The sequence below is a fragment of the Ambystoma mexicanum genome, chromosome 5q (genome assembly GCF_040938575.1).
Source record: "Ambystoma mexicanum isolate Mex_15411 chromosome 5q, UKY_AmexF1_1, whole genome shotgun sequence".
NCBI lineage: Eukaryota > Metazoa > Chordata > Amphibia > Caudata > Ambystomatidae > Ambystoma > Ambystoma mexicanum.
The window spans coordinates 836,945,239-836,968,406 of NC_090933.1; the positions used below are offsets into that span (position 1 = coordinate 836,945,239).

At 45.5% G+C, this 23,168-nt stretch overlaps 1 protein-coding gene across 1 annotated transcript in view; it reads left to right on the forward strand.

Annotated features, from left to right (window-relative positions):
• The window catches only part of DECR1 (2,4-dienoyl-CoA reductase 1), a 541,630-nt gene that overhangs the window by 372,056 nt on the left and 146,406 nt on the right, over positions 1–23,168 (forward strand). The window contains exon 7 of the mRNA XM_069621325.1: positions 6,730–6,802. Coding sequence (XP_069477426.1) covers positions 6,730–6,802 — 73 coding nt within the window. The remainder of the gene's footprint in view (positions 1–6,729; positions 6,803–23,168) is intronic.

The window sequence follows — 23,168 nt, forward strand, 5'->3', positions numbered from 1 at the left end:
TGGCAGTCCAGTAGAGACTTCCTGGGAGGGAAGAGAGTTTTTGTGCTGCTGGACTACTATTGTTGCTCTGCCCACTGGTTCCGCGACTCGCTTGACTAGGGTGGCAGGTGCTCCTTTTGCATGGGCCCTGGGTGCATTGGATATTTCAGGCTTATCCACTAAAGTGGGGGTGAGTGTGTTCCCCCTAGATGCTGCCAGTCCTGGTGTGCCCCACTGTGAGTTGACTGGGCTACAGGGCCTGGGGGGGGTGAACTGTCCTGGCCGCCGTGCCCGGCAGCGTGCGCTCTGTGGTGCGGCAGTTGCTGCTCTACCTTTGTGGAAGTTCTGGGTCTGTACGAGGGCTGGGGCTAGGGCGGCCCCCTCTCCGGAGCATTGGTTGGGGGCCAAGTCATCTGCACCTCTTCTCGGTCCCCGCCCCGGGGCTCCGGGCCTGGGAGAGGAGCCGCACGGCAAGCCGGGCGAGACTGCGGCTGCAGGAATTGTAGCTGTGGGGCACAGAGTGTGGACGGGAAGGGCCCTGCTGGAGTAGCCCCACCTGCCCCGCCTTCCGTGCCGGGTCTTCTGGTGCTAGGAGGCGATTCCGAGACCCACATATGCGGCTGTTGGGCCTCCCCCGGTCTTTGTGGGCAGCAGGTAAGATGTGGGGGAGCCAGGCTCCTGAGCCATTGGGTGGACCTCCGGCGTGCCTCAGCTGCTTGAGCGGTGCCATCCGCTGCGTTTGAGCTGGCCAGCCTGGTGCTGCCCTACCTTAGTAGAAGTTCTGGGTCCGCACAAGTGCTGGGGCTAGGGCGGCCCCCTCTCTGGAGCGTTAGTTGGGGGCCAAGTCATGTGCACCTCTTCTCGGACCCCGCCCCGGGGCTCCGGGCCTGCGAGGGGAGCCGCACAGTAAGTCGGGTCGAGACTGCCGCAGCAGGGAGTGTATCTGTGGGGCACGTAGCATGGACAGGAAGGGCCTTGCTGGAGTAGCCCTGCTTGCCCCGCCTTCTGTGCCGGGTCTGCTGGTGCTAGGAGGCGATTCCGGGACCCAGGGATGTGGCTGTCGGGCCTCCCCCGGTCTTTGTGGACAATGGTAAAATGTGGGGGAGCCAGGCTCCTGAGCCATTGGGTGGACCTCTGGCATTCCTCAGCTGCTTGAAGCAGCGCGATCCGATGCATTTGAGCAGGCCAGCCTGGCGGCCGCACGTGCTATTGAAGTCTGCTGTTGGAGCGAGATCGCCTCAGGAGATACGGCGCCGTGGGCAGCTGAGGAAGGGCGTGGATCCAGCAGATGAAAAGCTCCCTGTAATTTGGTGTTGTTGTTTCTGCTATCTTCCCCCTTGCCATCGATGGCTACTCGGGCGACCATGTGCACCGGCCGCTCCAGCCACCGTGCCACCCGCCATTTTGTGGGCTCTTTGTGTGCTGCAGCCCGCTCCAGAAGGGACTCGCCGCAAGCCCTGGGTTCTGGGGAACGAGGGCGGCCGATAGCCAGTAGTTGGATGCATCAGCCTTACAGCTTCTCATATCACTGTAGATGTGAGCGCGGAATGCACTTTCACTGGGGCATTTTGGTTAGACGCGTGGCCTCGGCCGGGAGCTCTCACAAACGCTAAGCCACGTCCCCAGGCATTGTTGTTTTACCTACACTCAGGGCTGGGCCGCTTTCACATTGGGATTTACACACATCATTGTTCTCTATGTCCTCCACCATTTTCCAGAACTCTAAAATCTCTTTCCTCTTTGGAGCTTTTTACCTTTATATCTGGCATCTAAAAATGTGTACATGTGTTCAAGTATCCCTTTATATTTCAACTCCTCCAGAACAGGACTGCGAGACGTGTCCTTGGCCTCAAGCTCAGGGACTGTATCTCTCCAGCTCTGAAATATCTTCATTGGCTCCCAGTGGCTGCAACTTTAAGTATAAGACCCATTGCATTTTCCACAAGGCCTTCTGGGGCCTGGGTCCTCAATACCTTCAACTCTCCCTTTAGAAATACCTTCCTACTCAAGCTATTCGCTCCTCCACCTCCAACTCCCTCAGGGTCAGCCGCTTCTCCAAGCAACGGGTTGGGGGTAGATCTCTATCTTCGCCTGGGGCCTCCCTCTGGAACAGCCTCCCAGCCTCTCTGAAACTTGAGGAGAACCATCTTTGGTTCTGGAAGCACCTCAAGACCTTCATCCTTGCTTCTGCCTTCACTCTTCCTCTCCCTCTGCTGATCCCTGTCTGCTTTGGTACTGGGCTCCTAGCTACCCTTTGATTTCAGGCACAGATCCCAGCCCACCCAGCCTCATACCCGCACTGCCTCCTGGCAACCCTTGCACTTGGGTCTGTATCTGCAACCCTACAGTCCTCCTCCTACACTTATTAGACACCCATTGTCTGCGCCTCATTCTTGCACTTGCCGCCTGCTGGCTGCACTACCTGTTGTTGCTTTGATCACGTGTGTTCAGCACTTTCCACTCCTCACCTGCCCCTTTTACTTTCTCCCTTCCCTCCCCCTGCCTGTGCGTTCTCAATGTCACTGGGCCTAGTAAGAGCGTTGTTTTTGTCCTCCCTTGTTCCCCTCTCTGGTTGCGCTCTGAAACACTTGTGTATGAGCGTGAAATAAATAAAATATCAATTTCAAAATGTATATATACATTATATATTCATACCTTTCTCTGGTCATGGGCGGAACTTTCCTCCCTGTGTCTCTGCCACCCACTGCTTGTGATATTTCTCAATTTTATCCTTATACAACGGCAATGTGCTACACATATACGTAGCTACCCCATATTGAAAGCCTTGTAAGGTTGGGATTACTTCTCAGAACTACGTGCACCCCTGCTCCTTTCTCAGACACGTTGGCCTCCACATCTTTCCCTCCCGTGGCATAAATGTGTTACCTTCTCCCCTTGCAGCACAAATCACATGGACTAATAGTTGGGGGCAGCCCGCTCCTGCTCACTGATCTTCCTGATCGATTGATCATTCTACAGTTGTATGGCAAGGGATTTTGGGCTGGTCAGTCTACTCAATTGTTTGTGTCCTGCATTTTGGTGGTCCAGGGCCGCTATAATTTATAGATCTGGACAGTGAACGCCTAAAGCCCTCACCCCCCTTTCCCGTGGGATAATTCTTCAAAGAACCATTCCCGCCCTCTCTTGGCCTTGCAGGGTACATTCTTTCTGGGTTTAAGAAACAATGAAGAACTGTATGTGTGTGTTCAAGAAATTAGCCTTCTGTGAAGCTGCCAGGGCTGCGAGCAAAGAACGCATGCACACCCTTCTAACCCTCGGGACTGAATGTAAATGAACTAGCATACCCGTGGCACTAGGCCTCAATTTCAAGATGGCATCTAACTTCTAAAATGGAGTTGCTTTATACATGTGATTCTAATGTTACCATGCACCCACATTTCCACTGCAATCCGTCTTCTAGGAGTGGGCCCCCTCCATTCTCCGAGCTCCCCTACAGCATCTCCTTCTACATCCGCCTTATCCTAAATCGCCTGGGTCTTTCGCCCCTGCTTCCCAACAATGTATAAGGACCTCACAGAGGGAAGTCAATGACTGACTCCTCGTGAGGTCATATTTCTGTTTTCTAGTTCCAATCAGCTGCACAAGCCTGAGAGACCAGCATCAAATGGACAACATGGTAAAAGAGTCTGCAATGAGCATGGGCGGAGAGGGGCAGTGATGCAACGGGAAGTCATAGGCATGAGCATGGACATTGACTTGGAGAACAAATAACAAAAAGAATATCTGCTGGCTGTGTGTCCCTCGTCACGTGTCATCTCCCCTATATCTATTCCCATGTCAATAGTTTAGGCTTTATAGATGTCTTACGTCACGTAGTAGCCAAACCTAAAAATATATATACTTGCATTGAGATGTATATAATTTATTATTTGTCTGTTTATTTCATTTAGCTTTATTTCAACAAATAATTATAAAAACATCATTAAACAGCAGCAATATCAACAGTTCATCATAGTTCTAGAAGTATCAAAAAGTTGCGATAAACCTGCAACAATACAATTCACAAAAGCGGCACAAATAAAAAAGCATAAAGTAATCGGATTAAAATGGCAATAAGATTGCAATAAATATCTAAAATATTAAAAGAGCCCTGCTAGAGTTGTAAGCAATTTTTCGTCTGCTAGGCGGTAACCCGTTAAGCTGTGTTGCAACACGACAATGGGTAAAGAAACTGAATTCATGAGGTTTCTCCAAATAATCTTTTCCTTCTTGACCAAGCGTGCATGATAGAATTTGAAACAGCGTTAATACTGTACCTAGTGGACAGTGATTTGCAATAATACTTTTAATAATACTCTTATGATTATCACACAATTCAATTCCCCAGTTTCGTGCACGGTAGGTTTAACATGTTTGTACCAGGAAGTTTGTATGATTCCTGGTTGTTTAAGAAGGTTGAAAAATGCGTTCCTATAAACTGTCAGTGCACTTCCAGTATTCAGTTTAAGCAAGTATAAAACCGGGCTTAATTAAACAAAAGGTTCAATTAGTGGCCATCCTATATCGTAATGAACAAGAAGGTTTGGAGCAGAAAGGGGAGTCCCATCAACGGTACGACGTCCTATCATTGCGGGATGTTTTTTCACTGGGTTTTTGGCTGCAAATTTTTTTTCGAAAAACCCCATTGAATTTTTTAGGAGGGTTAGTAAATTATATATATGGGGTGTGGGTGTATGTGAATAAATACAAAATAAAGAAAATGGGGAGGATGGGGGCGTACCCCCCCAAAAATAATTAAAAAACATTCGATGGGTTTTTTTTCTTAAACAAAATCGCGGTAAAAATCCTACAAAAAAACATCCCGCGATGAAATGACATGGAACCCCACCAACTGCTTTAAGAATGTATTTTCGCTCATCATTATCATGTTTATATTGGAAAAGCCCCACCTTCCTGCACCCTAGGTACAGGCTAGTCTGGTTTTACATTTGGAGACACTAAGAGTCAGCTTAATTAACCTTCCCCCTTTTTCATGCGCACATTTCAATACTGTACCAGCATTTTGTTTAAAATTGTTTGATCTTACACATTTGATCCCGCCAGATTCCCTTTCTGTTTAGTCTCAGGCTGAGATAATCAAAGAAAGGCACTTCATCAATCGGAGAGTCATTAATACGTAAAATAAGGCCCTTGGCCTTCCTTTTGGCCCCACAACAGTAAATTATAATTTACAGCAAGACCTTTGGCACTGCACAACTCCACAGAGAGTTTAGTTTTCTTGTTGAGACCCTGTTTTGTTTTAGAGATTAAAATTGCATCATCTGCATATAATATAATACCCACTGATTTGTTATTTATTATTCTACTGCTAATTCTAATATGCTCTGGGCTCTATCATTAATAAACGAGTTAAATAAGACAGGTGCTAGAACACACCCCTGCCTTACCCCTTTTTCAATGGTTAATGGTTTTGTCCTCTCAACCTCTTGCACCACGGCAAACCTTGGCCATAGGTTTGTTATAGAGGAGCATTGCTGCTTTCAAATGATAATGCAGTAGTTTCAAATCTGCATTTTGTCTATTTGTACATAGTTCTATTTCATCACACGTGTCTGCCTGTGCAGTTTCCTGTTGAGGTTGCCACTATGCTTGCATCTCCACCACCCGGACATTTATCTGCTTAATAACCCAATCTATTGTAAAGCTTCCTGTAAAGAGTCTGCTCCGCTGACTATTTTCCTTATGTGCAGCATTTCTAATTTAAAGGGTTGCCTCTTACTCAATAAATAGCATAAATACAAAATCTATTCCATAGGGTAGGGACAGGATATACCACTTAGTACACATTGCTTACCATATTGACTCATGTACTTGTAGTCCATCTACCCCTTTTCCACCTCTAACCCAGCGTCCCCCATTCTCTCAGTCAAGGTATGACACATACCTTGACTGAGCACATACCAGTGCCAGAAAGTGGCACTGGTATGTGCATGTCTAAAGGTGATTTGGTCCTCTGTGTGGGGGACACTGCTCTTGCCGGAGGCTTCCATTGAATGTTCTATGCAAGAAAGGCTCACTTCTCGACACCAAACATATATTACTTGTGTCTGTAGAAAGGGGACGTGGACGACAATAAGAAATCATTACAATCAATAACGTTTGCCTTCTCAAGTCTGCCTTCTATTCATATCTGCCTGCCCACCTTCCCAATAATTTTCTGGAGTCTAGACCATTAAACGCCTGTTTCTTAAAATGGAATGAATTGTCCTACTCCATTGATGTGGGCAAGACAATTCGAATGTTTCATGTATGTGGAAGATAACCAGTAACTAATTGCACAGATTTGTAACTCTTCCTCCAATGCGCACTATATATTTTTTGTGTTTTATTTGCTGACAGACATTTATTTGTGATTTTTATACTGTTCTTATCATGTCCCTGAGGCCGCTTGGCCACTTCACAGTAGTTATTTAGCAATATACTGATTGTACATTGAATTGGATTGGACAAAGTACAATGCAAAATACATTTGAGAGAAGCAGTAACTTATTGGTAAAAGAAACTGTGCTCAACTTTACAGTGGGAGAATACGTTACTTTTGTAACTCATCATGACGTTTGTTTTGCAAAGCTTTTGGAATTGTTATTAGTTGGTTATTTGTCTTTGTAAGTTTCTGCGAGGGGAATTGAGAGGGTCATCCCCTAGAGCTCACTGGTAGGTTTTAAGGATAGACTGTTCATTTGTTTGATGGTAAGCTAATTATTTGAGAATACTTTTTTGTATTTTTAGGTCTCTCGCTGCTGAATGGGGCAGATATGGCATGCGATTTAATGTGATTCAGCCTGGACCTATTAAAACCAAGGTAACGTGCATTTGGTTTGTACACATAACGCATATGTTTCACAGCCAAAATCTGGATCCCCCTCAGTTTAGTGAACCTTGAACCATATAGGTAGCATTCAAAGTAGCATTAAACTAACAAAAACAAATATTCTTGGTGGAATTAAAATTAGTGAACATCTCCGTGCATAAAACAGCGATTGGTCAGTAGCAGGAATTCATTGAAAAGTCAGAGTAGTTAAAAATAGCATATCAAGGAATCTGCATGTTTGTGGGTACTTTGCAATGCTATATTTCTAACAATAAAAATGTATTTATCTTGAACCCAAAGTTGATTTGTAAAACATGTCTACCATTAAATGGAGGTATGAAGCAATAATTAAAGTGACCTGTTCAAAGATTATTGTGAATGCTTTAATGTACTTTAAATGAGTGATTTAAAGCATCTAACTTTAAAAAAATTAATTAGTTTTGTCCTTCGTCTATACCATTGTTCGTAGAGTTGTAAATCAAGAAATTCATCGAGCAACCTTGTTTCACTCTATTCTATGGCTTCCTTAGTCTCAATGGAATATTAGCACCACCAGTAAATAGTTTGGAGAGAATTCAGGCGTTACTGAACGATCTACTCTGAATTATTTAAAACTGAAACTATCAGTATATTCTGTATCGTAACAAGATTAAAAAGAGCGAACCAAATAAAACAAATATTTTTTGCGTGCAATTCACAGTCATCACATAACAAAAGATACATGTATTATTAATACAGATGAATGAAGAACAACATTGTGGTAATAATTAGATATACATGAAATAAGGGAAACATTATATAAAGAGATCGATTTATTTTAAGTCATTGATGTTAACAAAAGTTATTGTAGAATTTAAATGTGATTTTCGATTATAATCTAATTTGATTTATTATATAGTATCTGGTGCTGAATGTGTAATTCACCGTAAGTAAACAGTAAGAGCAATATTTGGATGTTCTTGCACAGTAAATGTACAGTGGATTTCAAATGTCTTTGAAGCTGCAAGAAAGGTTAGAATACTGAATTGTAATTGATGGCGCTCTGCTTAAAATAAAGGATGGTGCTGCGGGAAAAAGACAAAATGAAAATAAAACAAACCACCTTGGTCGTCTTTTATTATTCCTATCCAGCTAATTATCCTTGTGTTCATTTTTTGTTAGGGAATGTCTTTTGTTCCAGTTTGAACGGTAACGAAGTCTGATAAAACATTTTGTTTTTATAACTTCAGTTAGGAAACTGCTTCTTTTGTGTTTTGGTGTAAATTAGGATATTGTGCACCACATTTCACAGTGGTTTGTCTAACTTAATATTGACAACACTTATCTTTGATTATTAACATGAATCGTAGGTGGTTGAAGTGTAGTAAAACCTCTCTAATAGTTAGAATTCTAAGTAACAATAAAGATAATTTCTGTACTAAACATCTTGTTCAATAATGATTAGTTTTGAACTTACCTCCCTGAAATGAATGCTAGGATCAGCATAAACATACTTATAAAACTTGTTAGCCCTGCCCTATAAACGACATGAGTAAAGGCAGTAGGTGTCTTACGTAATACTTTTTTATTTTTTATTATTATTTTTTTAAAATAATTTTTATTATTTTAAACAAACATTACAACCTTTTAGGACGTTCATAATCAGTGTCAAAGCATCATATTATACAGTTATTATTTTCTGTCCTCCCCTTCAACTCGAGCCATCCCATCCGTGTCATCTGCATAAGCATCTTCAGGAATCTCAGTACTTGTCGACTCATCCGAGTCTCCTGTTTCGTGATTGACCTGGTGGGGATTTGCCATTGAGGTCACCAGTTGCCTCCAGGCTATCAGGGGGCCCACTTCCTCCTCTCCCCCCCTGGTGACAGCTTCAAACCATACCACAGTTTCTGCTTCTGCCCATCTCAAGAGGTCCGCCCACCATATCTCCACTCTAGGCCTAAGGGCTGCCTTCCAGCACATTGCAATTCTGCGCTTGGCCAAAACATAGGCCAGGTCCTTCATCTTACTGGTATGCTTCAAGTTGCGTGGCCTTGGAAAAATCCCAAGCATGCATGCCCAAGCAGACCTTACATCAAGCACCACTCCCCCGCTAGCCATTCACATCCTTATTTCTTCCCAGAATTTCTGTATCTCGGGACAAGCCCAGAACATGTGCAGCAGCCCTGCCTCCTCCTCCCCGCACCTGGGGCATTTCTGTTTAGCCGAGCTTCCAAACCTGGCTATTCTTCGGGGGGTCAAATAGGCTCTGTGGGTGACATACAACTGGATCTGCTGGAGCCTCGCATTCCGGGACACCTTTTTATGGTATCTTTGGGCTCTATCCCACTGGCCCTCTGTCATAGGTTCTCCTACTTCCTCCTCCCAGTCATTCCTCAGTTGGAGCAGCTCTATCCCTGCCTTCGCACTCAGGAGCTCATATATCCTAGATATTTCATGTCCCCCCACAGAGACATCATACATCATTTCCAAGGTGGCATCAGGTTCTTCCGTTAGCACGGTCTCAGGCCACCTCTCCCTCACCCGTTTAATGAGCCTAGTATGAGTAATATATTGGCCTCCATGCACCCCAGTCTCTGGAATTCCACTGCTTCCCCGTCCTGCCATATATCCCCAAGGGTAGCCAGGCCCACCGGTTCCCAATATTTACGGACCCCCTTAAACAGTTGGGAGTCTGCCCCACATAACGCCGCCAGCGGGACCTGCTGAGAGAGTGGATCTGGGTCGCCCACAGTTCTCCATGCTCTGTGCCAGACCTCCCAGCCCAGCGTCAACAGTCTCCCCATCTCTGCCACTTTTGTTCTATGCAACCACACTGTCTCATTTAGGAAGTAAGGGGCAGTCTCATCTCGCAAAAGCCTGGCTTCCGCAGAGACCTCCGCAGACGACCACCTAGCCACATATGCAAGCTGTCCCGCCAGGTAGTACAATTCGAAATTCGGCAGGTTTATGCCCCCCTTATCAAATGTGTTCTGTAGTTTCCACAGGGCCACCCTATTCCTGGAGTTGCCCCATAGGAAGCCCCTGCACATGCCATGAAGTCCTACAAAAAAACCGTCTAGGGATCAGGTTCGGGACATTCACAAAAAAGTGCAAAAGTCTGGGCAGAACCACCATTTTGAGCAGAGCTGCTCTTCCCGTCATGGCTAGGGGCAGTCGAGACCAGAACGCCATGCTATTCATAATACCCTCAACTGCTTTCTCTGTATTCTGTTTGTGCTCTGTCTCTATCTTATGGTAAATGTTTATGCCCAGATACCTGAATGTCATGGGCTGCCAGGGTATCTGCAGGATGGGTAATCTCTCCAATGGGGTGTTCCTGTACCTACCCAAGGGGAACAGACTGGACTTCTTGGGGTTCACCGATATGCCCGAGAGGGTGGCATAACGATCCATCACCTCCAACACATACCGCAGGTTCTCCTAAGGGTAGCGCAAGTAGAGGAGCATATCGTCTGTGTACAATGATATCAGGTGTGTGCCGTCTATCGTTCGGATCCCAACCTCCCCGTATTGTTGCCGCAGGCATATTGCCAGCGGCTCTAATGCCAAAATATATAACATGGGCGAGCGACCAGGGACATCCCTGTCTGGTTCCCCTGCTGGGCTGCCTTTTATCAGAAATTATGGTTCCTGTTTTAACTCTGGCACTCGGGGAGCTATATAGCATCTGGACCCATCTGATATAGCCTGGCCCCATCCCATAACCCTTCAGGGTCGCTTTCAACCATGGCCACCGCACTGAATCAAATGCTTAAACCGCGTCCAATGACACGATAGCCAGCTCACCCGGGTCTCCCTCGGTCTGATCATTGATATGGTGCAGCCTCCTTTGGTTGTCTGTAATATTTCTACCGCACCACTACCAGTTCAGAGTACTGCCATTCGGTCTTTCTTTGGCTCCCAGGGTTTTCACCAAGCTACTATCAGTGGTGATGGTGGCGGCTTGCATCAGGAAAGAGGGCATACATGTCTTTCCCTACCTGGGTGACTGGCCCGTCCAGCTCGCTCCCCAGATCTAGTGTTGGAGCAGCTGCTCCGCACATGCACTCAATTGCACAGCTTGGGCATTTTCCTCAACTTCAAAAAGTCTCCTGTTTCGTAGTCCCAGTCCATCCGGTTTATCGTAGCAGTCTATTACACTCGCCAGGGCAGGGCATTCCCGCTCGAGGACAGAGTGACGAACATCTTTCAGATGTGCCTCATGGCCTCCTGCATATTAGTGGTGCTGGAGGCGAGACTGTGTATGACATCACTTCAAAGGCTTCTCCATTGCCAATGGTTGTGGTTTCAGTGCCACATGGCAGACCTTCTTTTTTTTTTTAAATTTGTTTTATTTATTAGAATGTTGAGACAGACGGGCAAGGTGTCAAAGATACATCAAGTCATCGCTTACAGTTGTGGACCACATTCTGTAATCTTCTCCAAAAGCGTAGACCATATCTCCCCCTCCCAGCAACTACCATCCAGTTCTTAGTCCTGGATGCAGTCCTCCCCACAATAGTATCCTCCTCACCCCCGACAGCAAAGCCAAATATTTATATATGTTTGGCTTGTAAATTGCTGGAAGTGTGTTATTGACATGGCTGATGAAGGGGAGCCAGCTTGCGACATAAACTGAGTATTTCCCCATTGACAGTGCAGTCATTTTCTCTGATGCAAAGATCTCCGACACTTTACCCCGACACATCTGTATGATAGGTCCCACAGATGTTTTCCAATGTCGCGCCAGTGTAATCTTTTCCTCCAGTAGGAGGTGTGGCAACAAAGCGGCTCCGTTACCCCTAAGGGGATCGACCCCCGATCACCCAACAGGACCACCGCTGGATCCATCGGCAGGGAGGCCCCTGTGATTGACTTGATGTGGGAGAGAACATTCTTCCAGATGTGCTTTGGGACACTGCCACCACATATGAAAGAAGGTTGCATCCTCCTTACATAATCTTCAGCATGAAGCTGGGTACGAGCAATTCATTTTGTGAAGCCTAGCAGGGCCCAAAAAACATCTGTAGCACACTTTCAATTGACATTCCTTGTCACTTGTACATCACGAAGCTCAGTGGTTTCTCTCCCAGATGCGCCTCCAGGACTTCTCCCCAAGCTGGTGTCCCAGGTCACACTCCCATTGCAACATTTAGAGCAACTGTTCTTGAAGGTCGATACGCTCTAGCAATTTATAGAGAGTGGAAACGTTTGTCTTAGACAGACCCAAGAGGTAAGTGAGTTCTAGCGCACTTAACACGCTCGTCCCACTCTATTTGACCTCGGGCTTAGAGGCCCAATGGTGCTGCCGAGCATATCTAACTAAACCTTTCGGTTTCAGTAAAAAAATAAAATCCGTTTTACATGCCTCAAACGATCGTGGGACTATCCCTGTATAAAGTGGTCTCAATTATCTCAGTCCCCATTCCACCCAACGTTCAATGTCTGGATTCCAAATCCCTGGCGTGAAGTCTGGGTTATTAGAAATGGGGGGGATAGCAGCCCCAGACCTTGTGCAATACCTTATTTCCCCATCGCTTTATTCCAACATTGTAATGAGAGATGTGTTGATGAGAGGAGTGTGAAGGTTGCCGACTGGTGCCTAGCGTTGGGGAAAGGAAGTTGTGAAAGTGAGATCTGGTTGCAGTCTTGTTCTATTGGAAGCCATCTGGGGCCCAGAGCCCATCAACCCCACCCCAACACGTGGGACAGTTGCACAGCCAGGTAGTAGCAGTAAATATCTGGGACTCCCATACCGCCTAAACCGAGACCCAGGCCCTCTTTTCCTTTTTACTCTGCAGGCTATGCAAATTATGCATCGGGAGCTAAGCGGGAAGGGCCAAGAGGTGGTATAGCAGCTTGGGACCCACGTTCATTTTTATGGCAGAGATGCAGTCTAACCATGATAGTTCTGGATTGTTCCAGTGGTCCAACGAGTCCGCTAATGAGGCATAGATGGGATGGAAATTATTTGCATAAAGCGAGTTAATGTCGGTTGTGATCTGTTAAGAAAGATTTCCATGTATGTGTAATTTTCCCTCCAGTTGTGAACCCCCCAACTTTTTGCTTTTGTCTGACCATCCTAGCCTGACTTTTACCAGTGTAGCCCAGCCTTATGCTGTACTCCGCTGTGCTTTTGTTCATCTTGTTAAGGGGGACTGACATGTTTATGTTGCGCTTAAAATGTGCCATAGCCCTCAGGGCGCACGTATAACAAAAGACAATAACTGACGATGCAACAAACCATGTATAAGGGAGAGGCTAGCGAATGGAAAGGAGAAACAGAAGAGTCATGAAGAATAGGAACGTCTATTCAAATAGGTGTGTCTTACGCCTTTTCAGAAAGTTTGGAGGTTCTTCTCTAAGTGCATTTTTACTGGGGGGGTCGTTCCCGGCTAGAGTGGCCAGAACCGAAAAAAGGAGCAGCCTCTACCCCAGCTTCTTTTGATCCTTGGGCAGATGAGACGAAGGGTGTTGTTAGATCTGGTTGATCTCCCTGAGGCTTGGGAGAGTAAGACAGTTTTTCAAATAGGTAGGGGCATGTCCGTATAGACATCTGTGTGCCAGGGTCAGGATCTTAAAGGAGATCCTGCAATTGACTGGTTGCCAATGAAGTTCCCTCCTGGCCTTAGTTATGTCTTCTCTTCTAGACACAGCTTTGATAAGGCAGACTGCATCATTTTGAAAAACGTGAGGTTTTTGTATGCAGTGTTTACTTGCTCCGCCTAGCAAGGCATTACAGTAGTCAATTTGAGGCATGACTATGCCTCTGACCAGAGTCACACGTTTCTTACTGGTAACATATGGCTTAACCAGTTTGAGTACTTTCAGATTGTATTATGAGGTTTTGATAACATTTTTTACGTGTGTATCAGCGCTCAAGGATTCATCCATTATCACCCCAAGGGTTTTAACCGGATCGTAGATTTTGATGAGATGGCCATCAATTGTAAAGTCTGTGTATTCCGGCCCCAATTTCAGCCTTGCTTGCAGGGATCTGAATATCAACATTTGGGTTTTTCCGCTGTTAAGGCAGAGCTAGTGTTTGGTCATCCAATTTTTTATGATCAGATAGATGTTCTGTACCGTTAAGTCCTCGGTGTAATTTCCGCTCAGTTCCACCAGTAGCTGAGTATCGTCAGCATAATTGGCGAACTTGACTCCTGCTTTATCTAGAATGTCACCAGAGGGCGCAGGTAAACATTGAATATTGCAGGGGACAATCAGGCTCCCTGTGGCACTTCACAGGGAGACAGTATAGACCCTGAGGATGCTTGGCCCCAACAAACTCTAGACATTCCGCTTGACAGAAAAAGACTCCAACCACTTCACTGCTAATGGGGAGGAATGACCTGTCGAGGACAATGTGGTCAATTTCTCATGGTCCAGGAGATCAAAGGCTGATAAGTCAAGAAGTATCAAGAGGCCTGACTTGCTCCTGTCAATGTAGTCCATCATCTGGCTCTGGAGACCTAAAAGGTTGCTTTCAGTGCTGTGATGTTCTCTGAAGCCAGACAGACAGGAATGTAGGATATTGGTTTGTTCCAAATGTTTTTGCAACTGTATTGTGGCTACGTGATCCACCAAGGAACGTTAGTAATGGGTCTGTAGTTGGCGAAATTTTTCTGATCCAGCCTGCCTTTTTCAATAAAGGAGAAACTACAACCCTTTTAGCCTCTTTAGGAATAGTACCATAACGGAAGGTGGCGTTAGTGAAGCAGCTCAGGAAAGGCGAGAAGATATGAACATTACTAAGAATAATTGTGCCTGTCAAGAGGTCACCATTGCAGGAAGTAGGACGCATCTTTTTAAGGACTTTCTCTATAGTCTGGACAGAAATGGTGGCGAAATCGAGGAGCACAGCCTCCTCTCACAAGGAGGACTTGGTCATGTCGAGTTCGGAGACTGAAGCCCGATCAGCCATCATTTTCTCGTATGCATTTGTGATTTTATCAGAGAAGGCTTGTTGGACTTTAAGACTGTCTTTCTTCTAGAATGAGGGAAGCCAGGTCTGATTTCAAATGAGATTTTTCCATAGTTTTCAGGATCTCAAAAAGGTTCTTCATAGTATTAGGAGACTCCTCAATTTCGACATTATAGAAGTTTTTTTAGCAGTGACAATTTTTTCGCCGTATTTTTTTTCAATTTTCCCAGATTAATTTATTTTCATGTGTAGGGGTTTTGTTCCATTTACCATCTGCTAGTCCTTTTTCTTTTTTCAACATTGTAAGTTGCGGGGAGAACCAACTATGGGGATTGGGTCTATCCCTAACAGTTCTAGTCTTAACAGGAGCTCTATACTATTAATATCAGGCATAGCAGAGTCATATTTAGAGAGCAGGATATCTGGTGGGTCAAGGTCAGAAGTATTTGCCATAATATTCACTAAGCATTTATGCAGATCAGCTGGTCCGATTTTATTGGTATTCCTGCAAGTAACTTTTCTAAATGGTTTCCGCTTCAAGATGGATTTTCCAGGGAGGGTTATTTGGAAGAGCACAGAGAAGTGGTCAGACCAGATGCATGGGTGGGACTGATAGGGCCACTCTGTATGTTATTTGCCATGACCCAGTGGAGAATATGACCCTTGACATGGGTTGCTTCGTTGCTATAGACCAGAAAGTCAATGGGCCTCATTACGAGTTAGCCAGTAAAAAAAAATCAAAAATACTGGCATGCCGGTGCTACCATGTCCGTGTAGCACTGCTGCCGGAATCTACAGTAGATTCCGAGTCAGTGTGCATGCGCATTCTGGAAACGGTAGGACCGGCATGCCTGTAATGGCCCCAAAATCCCCAATATCGGCATCCTCACTGGAACCGGAATGCACCGGCGGCCATTATAAAAACACAATCCATTGCAATCCTCAGTCCACAGGAGTGTTACTCGAAATCTACGCACCTACCATCAGAGAGTAAGATGTCTGCAAGGCTACCTGTTGTCGTTGCTGCAGGCCCAGGTTCAGTGAACCGGAACTGAACATACCGCCTGACAGCCTTGTGGAGCATGCACATTAAGGTTTCTGCGCAGATCTGCGGCGCCAAGCACAAATACGCAAGAAGGCCATATGGGGGATGTTGCCTGTAAAGTCTCGACGGTGGGGACAACACCCTGGACTGTGCGAGACTGTAAGAAGTGGTGGGACGACCTACGTCTCTGTGTCCACAACCTCCTTGCCGTAGAGCGCAGCCAGGGCATGGCCACGGGGAGGGGGAGCACCATCCCCTATCAAACTGAAGGGATGGGAGGAGACGTGCAGCACCGTCCTGCACATGAAGGCCATAGAGGGAGTTGGAGATGCAGAGGCTGGAGATGAGACATCCGATGATGCCGGTGAGTCTCTGTAACCCCAAAGTCATATGACACACCTTGTAGCCCCAATGCAAATGGCCAGGTCAATATGTCAAGTTAGTGGAACCTGATCCCTGCTGCCATTCCACCCACTGACAACCTTGTTTCACACATGTACAATGTACTTGGCTGCAACCCGAAAATAAACGCCACTGGCACACCAAACATGTCCCCTGTACTGGCCACACAAGTAGCATCTGCATGCACACAGACACCCATCACCCAGACAATAAATGTCCAATTGCTGTTGTCACCACTGTGTCACCACATAGCCAAAGCCACGTCATGACAAGATGCACACATCAATGACACCAGTCGCACACTTGTCACACCCACCATGTCCCTTCACGCTGGATCACCATCAACGCAGCAACAGCCACATGTGAAACACATACGTTTCACAATCAAACTCAACATGTCACACAGCTCGTATGGCATGGCCATAACACCCAAAACGGTAAACACCAGTACCCCAGGCAATAGACACTGCGCACTCCATGGCCACACTACACACATGCACTCACACTGCATCCCGCACACATTCATGTGTGCACCATGCCATGCCCTCCACCATATCCATGACAATGCAAATGACTCAGAATGTACTAGCAATGATGTCTGTCTGATGGATCCACACCCATTACTTATGCCCTGCCTCACTGTCCCACACAGGCACATAATCTGACAGTGAAGGGGAACATGACACCACATCCTTGGGCACTGGGGCACAGCCCACAGCAGGAAATCCACCACCTTGAGCCAGGATCCAAGCACATCCACCACAAGACCGGAGTGTGCCACAACACCTTTGGCCCAGCCCCCCCAGCCAGCAGGAAACACCTGCTGCTAAGCAGCCCCGCCAGCTACAAACACCTGCTGCCAAGCAGCCATGCCAGCTACAAACACCTGCTGCCAAACAGCCCTGCCAGCAGGAAACATCTGCTGCCAAGCAGCCACGCCAGCCACAAACACCTGCTGCCAAAAAGCCCGCCAGCAGGTTGATCCTGTTTCCCCGGACCCTTAGCCAGCAGGATGAACCTGTTTCCCCGGACCTGAGCACACCAACACAAGTGTCTGGAGCCCACAGCATTGTGGAGGCCAGTGTGCACGACACACTCTGCAAAGGTAGCCATGTTGACACCTGATGTCTGCACTTACCCGTGCACTTGCCACCAGCTGGCTGCACTTTGATTGATTGTCTTTATTTATTTTACTGCTATCCTATGTACTGCACTGCCCCCTCCCCTTCCCCCTGCATTTTCCCCTTCCCCTCTCCCCTGCACTTGCGCAATCTCAATGGCACCCGGCCTAGTAGGATCGTTGTCTCTGTCTTCCCTCTGTTGCCCCTCCCTTGCCTCATCACGCCTTCAAACACTTGTGTATAGGCGTGTTATAAATGCCTTTTCATATCATATGGTTGATGCAGTGTTCTGTCTCACAGACCATCGGAGCCCACCACCCATGCTACAACCGGACTCTGTCATATACGTGACATTGAGGGGCGCCTCACCAAGATGGAGGAAAGGTAGCAGGAAATGCACGCTTTGGTGCAGCAGTACCTTACTGAGTCACAACTGACACGCCAGACCATGCAGGACACCTCACGGAACACTGCAAGAAGGCTGGACAGAGCCACAGAGGGAGTGTACCACCTGGCGAGGCGTGTGAGGGAGGGCAATGGTACTGTGTCTTCACTGGTGGAGTCAATAAACCTGTTGGTCCACGCAATTGCGGAAGAACATCACGTCACCACCCCACTGACCCCATCCTCGAGCACAACACAGACGAGTTTGATGCAAACTAGCCCTGTGTCATTCACAGCGGCCCAAATCGTCAGCCAGAGGGCACCCCATCCACCTAAAAGGGGTGGGGGGTAAATCGACCAAGGTCCTTGTGCATGTGGTGAGGGAGTAGTTGGGGAGGTGGAATAAAGGGGCACATCTTGCCAAGCACATATTGGGCAGGATGGAATAAAGGGGCACACTGAGAAAGCTTGCCCAGGGTGTTCTTACATGTACAAAAGAAGGGGGAGTGAAAAAGCAGCGTTACATTGCTGCAAGCCCAAAGTTCCCATTGAAAAAGGGAAATATTTACATTTAAAAATGATGCCGCTCTGATGCTCTTTCCTCTGTTACTCGTCACAATACTTTTATTAATGAGACCTTGCCATACCACTCCACATTCACATTGTGCTCTAAGCAGACAGGAGAGGTATTCCTGAATGACAGGCTGTTGTTCATATCTAAAGAAATAAAAAGAAGCTGTACTTGAGCTACATGGGAAACGCTTTACTTTTTGGCTACAAATTGTCAACGATCAATGTGTCAAAAAGGCCCTGGCTCTATGGGCATATGCCATTTTCAGTGCATCCGTGTTTTAATCCATTGCTGCATAACATAAGCCAACTATGGCTACAAAACAATGTAGGAATTCAGGTGGAAGAGAAAAATCGAATTTGCAAGGAAAATGTAGTCACCACACGTTTAAAATGTACTTTTGCAAACTAAGAACAATACTTGTTGACAAGTGTATGTTGGATAAGGCCCTGCCCTTATTTAGCAATGTGAAGGGGTTTGGTGCTTTGAAACATATATGGGAGATCTTATTCAACAAGCCTTTATTCTGATTTATAACAAAAATAAATAAAATAAGGAATTAAATAGCATTGTTTGCAGTGGGGTAAATGAGCCCCAAACAGGTTTCTGCTTGGGGGGTTGCCAGCAACAGAAGGCCCCTCACAGTAGATGTTAGAACACACAAGTGATAATTGCTACCTTGGCAGACTTTCGTCTGGGCTGAGGCCTCTTACATTGGAAGTTCCGGGACACCAACATGTGAAGTGGAAGAGGCCATCAACCTTCAATCAAAGTGGGAAAACCCCTCACCACACTGGGCTGAAGGGACAGTTGGAGGTAGCTGAAGAGAAAAAAAATGGTCCCAGTGAAGGACAAAGGATGCCCATTTGTTTCAAAAGACTATTTTATTAAGAAACTTTGATGGTTATTTTTGCAACAGAAATGGCAGAGAATGGGGTATTCCAAGGAAAGTGTACATAATGCCAATGTAAAATTCAACACTGACGTGCCTGATGATAATCCATACACACATGTATAGATATAGAATTTTAGGCTAAATATTTCACACTAAAAATTACAAAAAAAATGATTAGAAGGGCGAAAAAATGTCTTTCAAATTGTAGAGTTGGACTGGCATGTTCTGCATAAAATATGTAACCTGATTATGTAATTTGTCAAATGGCCCCAACTGTACAAATGTGCCATTTATGGCAAAACTGAATTGTAGCTAAATTAACCGTGGGAGGTTCTGGACATTGTAAAACTCACATCATAAATCTGACATCATGTCCTTGAAACCCAACCAGCTGAGAGGAAGGCGGTACCTATCTCACCTGACCAATCCAGTTGTTTAGAGGCGTGATTAGCTAAGCCTGCCCTGCCGTATAATTCTATGATGTCACCATGCTCTAAAAAAGGGTGGCTGACAAACCCCTAGACAGACTCTTTCCTGAATTTCCTGCGCCTGTGTTCCTGATCTTCTATATTCATCTTGCCAGATTCCAGATCCCACTGCAAAGCCAAAGCATAGCTGATTCCAGACTCCACTGCAAAGCCAAAGCATTGCTGACCATCCTAGCAAGGCCTCTATCCAGAGATCCCACTTAAAAAATACCAATAACCAAAGGGAAAGCTGTGGTGTTCTTTTGGGAAGCATCCTGAAACCAGACTGGCTTTTTGCCCTCTGACTGCATGCCCGCTGCAACCCTGCCATCCAGCTGTCCTTTTATCCGGTGACCAAACAGGCCCAGCTGTTGTTCTGCTAGGAGTCCTCCGCTACCTGTTCCCCGAGCCCTGGAGTCCAGAACCCAGTTGACTGTTCCTAATCCCAAATTTAAGAGCAGACTGCGAGTATCCCCCATCCCATAACACATAGTCCACCCCATCTTGACTTTTGTCTTTGTTCCACTCTCTAAACAAGCCTATCTATACCCTGATAACTTGTATAGACTGTTGCAATTATCGTGCACCTTGTTCTTGTTTTTTCTAGTGTTAGCGCAACTCTTTAAGTCACCTCATTTTATGATATGATATGATAGGTTATTTATAACATGCTTAATACCAAGAGGTTTCTAAGCGTGGACCCGGGGATCGAACCTGTGTTGCTCTGCGTCGTCTTGCTTCCAAGGCTAGCATGTTGCCCCTGAGCTATCCTCCCGAAACATTTTGTAACTCATTAGTCATATTTGGAGTAATTTAAATTAATTCCCACATAGATCAGAACCCGGCGGGAAAAGGTTGATGTCGCGAATCAATCTTTGAACGTACCGTGGCTTTCTTTAACAATATAGTCTAAATAATTTAGTTTATGTAAAATTTGTCTTTCATTTTTTAACCGATTTTATCTTTTTCACTGTTCTATTTTCCTAAAAATGAACCTTATTCTACCTTCCAAATCTCTCTCAATTCTCCAGCTCTAGCCCTCCTTTCACTTCAATATTGTCCCTGCGCTGTGCATCTCTTTCCCTTCCAAAAAACTGCATTCCGATTCATTGTTTTTCACTGGTTTTTTGGAAAAAACGTTTTTGAATTTAAAACTGGAATGTGTGAATTCAGCTGCACTGGATTTTCAATTTCAATCTGTTTGTGAACTGTATGCTTTTGTGATTACCTTATGGTTGATAGTGAGATAACCTCCCTAATACTGTGTTAAAAACATATGTATATCATTATATAAACACACATATAATTAATTATTTATCAAAATCCGAGTGTCATTTTAAGCCTTTGCAAGTTTGCTGCCACTTATCTCTGTCTACCTGCTGCTTCTTTCTATCCACTCAGAATTAGATTATTTGTGGGTTGAGAGAACATTGCAGAGGGAAACCTTACCTTGGGTGCTACCTATCCTAATTCAAAAAGTGCTCCTATTCACTGGTGCATTGGCTATGTTCTACTAGAAGGTTAACCAAGTGCATTGCTTCCATTTCCATTGTCATTATAACCCCATTGGTGATTTCTGCCCAACATTAAAATTTGTGTGATTTTTGTGAATTTTAAAATAAATAAATATTGTATTTTCACCAACTGGCCTGGCTCATGGTCCATTGTGTCCCGGGTATTTGTAAAAGGGGGTGTGAGACAGGACGGGTACCTGCTCAATTTGAATTTGTTAAAATTAAAGAAAACGCATTCCTATTGAGCACCACATCCCAGGCTAAGACTAAGTGTCCTGGTCCAGTGTGTGACGCCCGATTGGAATCCTTAACAGGTAGTTGGGGAGGAGGTGTGGGTGTAGTTGGGGAGGGGGTGTGGGGGCAGTTGGGTAGAGGGTTTGGGGGCAGTTGGGTAGAGGGTGTGGGGGTAGTTGGGGAGAGGGTGTGGGGGTAGCTGGGGAGGCGATGTGGCGGTAGTTGGGAGGTGGTGTGGGGGTAGTTGGGAGGTGGTGTGGGGGTAGTTGGGAGGTGGTGTGGGGGTGGTTGGGGAGGGAGTGTGAGGTCAGTACAAAGGGATTGTAGTGATAGGCAATGTCATTCACATCTGTACATAGTTAATCATGTTGCAATACACCTGGTGTTTCAAACAAACATGACTGGACATTGCTTATTTAGTGGTAGTGCATTTAATCATGTTCAGTGTGACCCATGTCCAGTGCTGTGTCTGTAACAGTCCATCAAAAGAAGTGTTGAATTAACTCTTGCCGTGTGGCATGTCCATCATTGCCATTGTGGCGCGGTGCATTTCCTACATCTTCATCATTATCCTCTGGTTGCATCATGTCCATGTCAGGGGGACGTTGCCCCGGATGCACATGTTGTGCAGCATGGCACATACCAACATGATTTTGCCCACCTCCTCTGGCCCGTAAATGAGGGTTCCACCCGATCTGCTGAGACAGTGGAACCTGGCCTTCAACAGGCCAAACGTCTGCTCGATGGTGCAGCAAGTGCGTACATGTGCACGGTTGTAGGCCTCTTCGTGCCTGTTGTGGTGTTGTCTGATGGGGGTCATGAGCCATGCCATCAGGAGATACCCAAATACAAAGAAGAGGGGGGGGATTTGTCCCATGAGCAGAAAGGGAGGGGACAGAAGACCAAAATAACACCATTGATCCCTTACTGCTATGTATCGAAGTCAACGTGATTAAATTGTTCAGAAAAGTGCAGTGTCCCGCAGAAAGTCAGGATCACAGGCAACAGAAGGGTTAAACTGTTGTGAGGTTCTTTCGCCCTGAGGAAGGCAACTTTCAACTATGCGAAGAAATTATGGCCAGACAGGCGGCATGTTAGCCGAAACGTTGTTGTGATGATGTCAACCTTGATTTTTTCTGAAATTTTTTTGACACCTACACGTAGGCAGACCTGTCATTAGGATTATAGGAGTTAGAGTTTGAGTGGACACGGCTGTTCTGTGTAGAAAAGGAAGAACTTTTTACCTTAAGAACCGTCCATATATTTTCTTTCCACTAGTACTCCATTCCTTCTTTATTTCCTCTTTGTGACTTTATAAAAAAGAACAACCTATTTATTTGTTCTTAAAACTTAAAAACTACACCAAATTTTCTACTGTGAATTACAATTCTGAAAAACAAAATTTTTTTTTTCTGTTTCACAAAAAGAATAATTGATTGTTTTTTTGTTCTTAAAACTAAACCAAATTTTCTACTGTGAATTCATAATTCTGAGTGTTTTTATAATTTTTGTTATATTTCTTCGTTATTACAACTTTTGTGTTATTAGGATTTTCTTTGTTTAAAAAATAAATATTTCAAATGACTTCCCAGAAATTTGCCCTTTTTGTTTTCAGAGAATTTCACAAAAGTGCATGATACCAGAGTTTGGTACTTTTCTGAACAATTTAATCACGTTGACTTCGATACATAGCAGTAAGGGATCAATGATGTTAATCAGGAGATACCCGGCATCACCTGCATGGGAGCAAGAGAAAGGGTACTTGTGATTTATGTGGTCATTCCATGTTGGCACGGGCTGTACAGTTTTCATTTGATA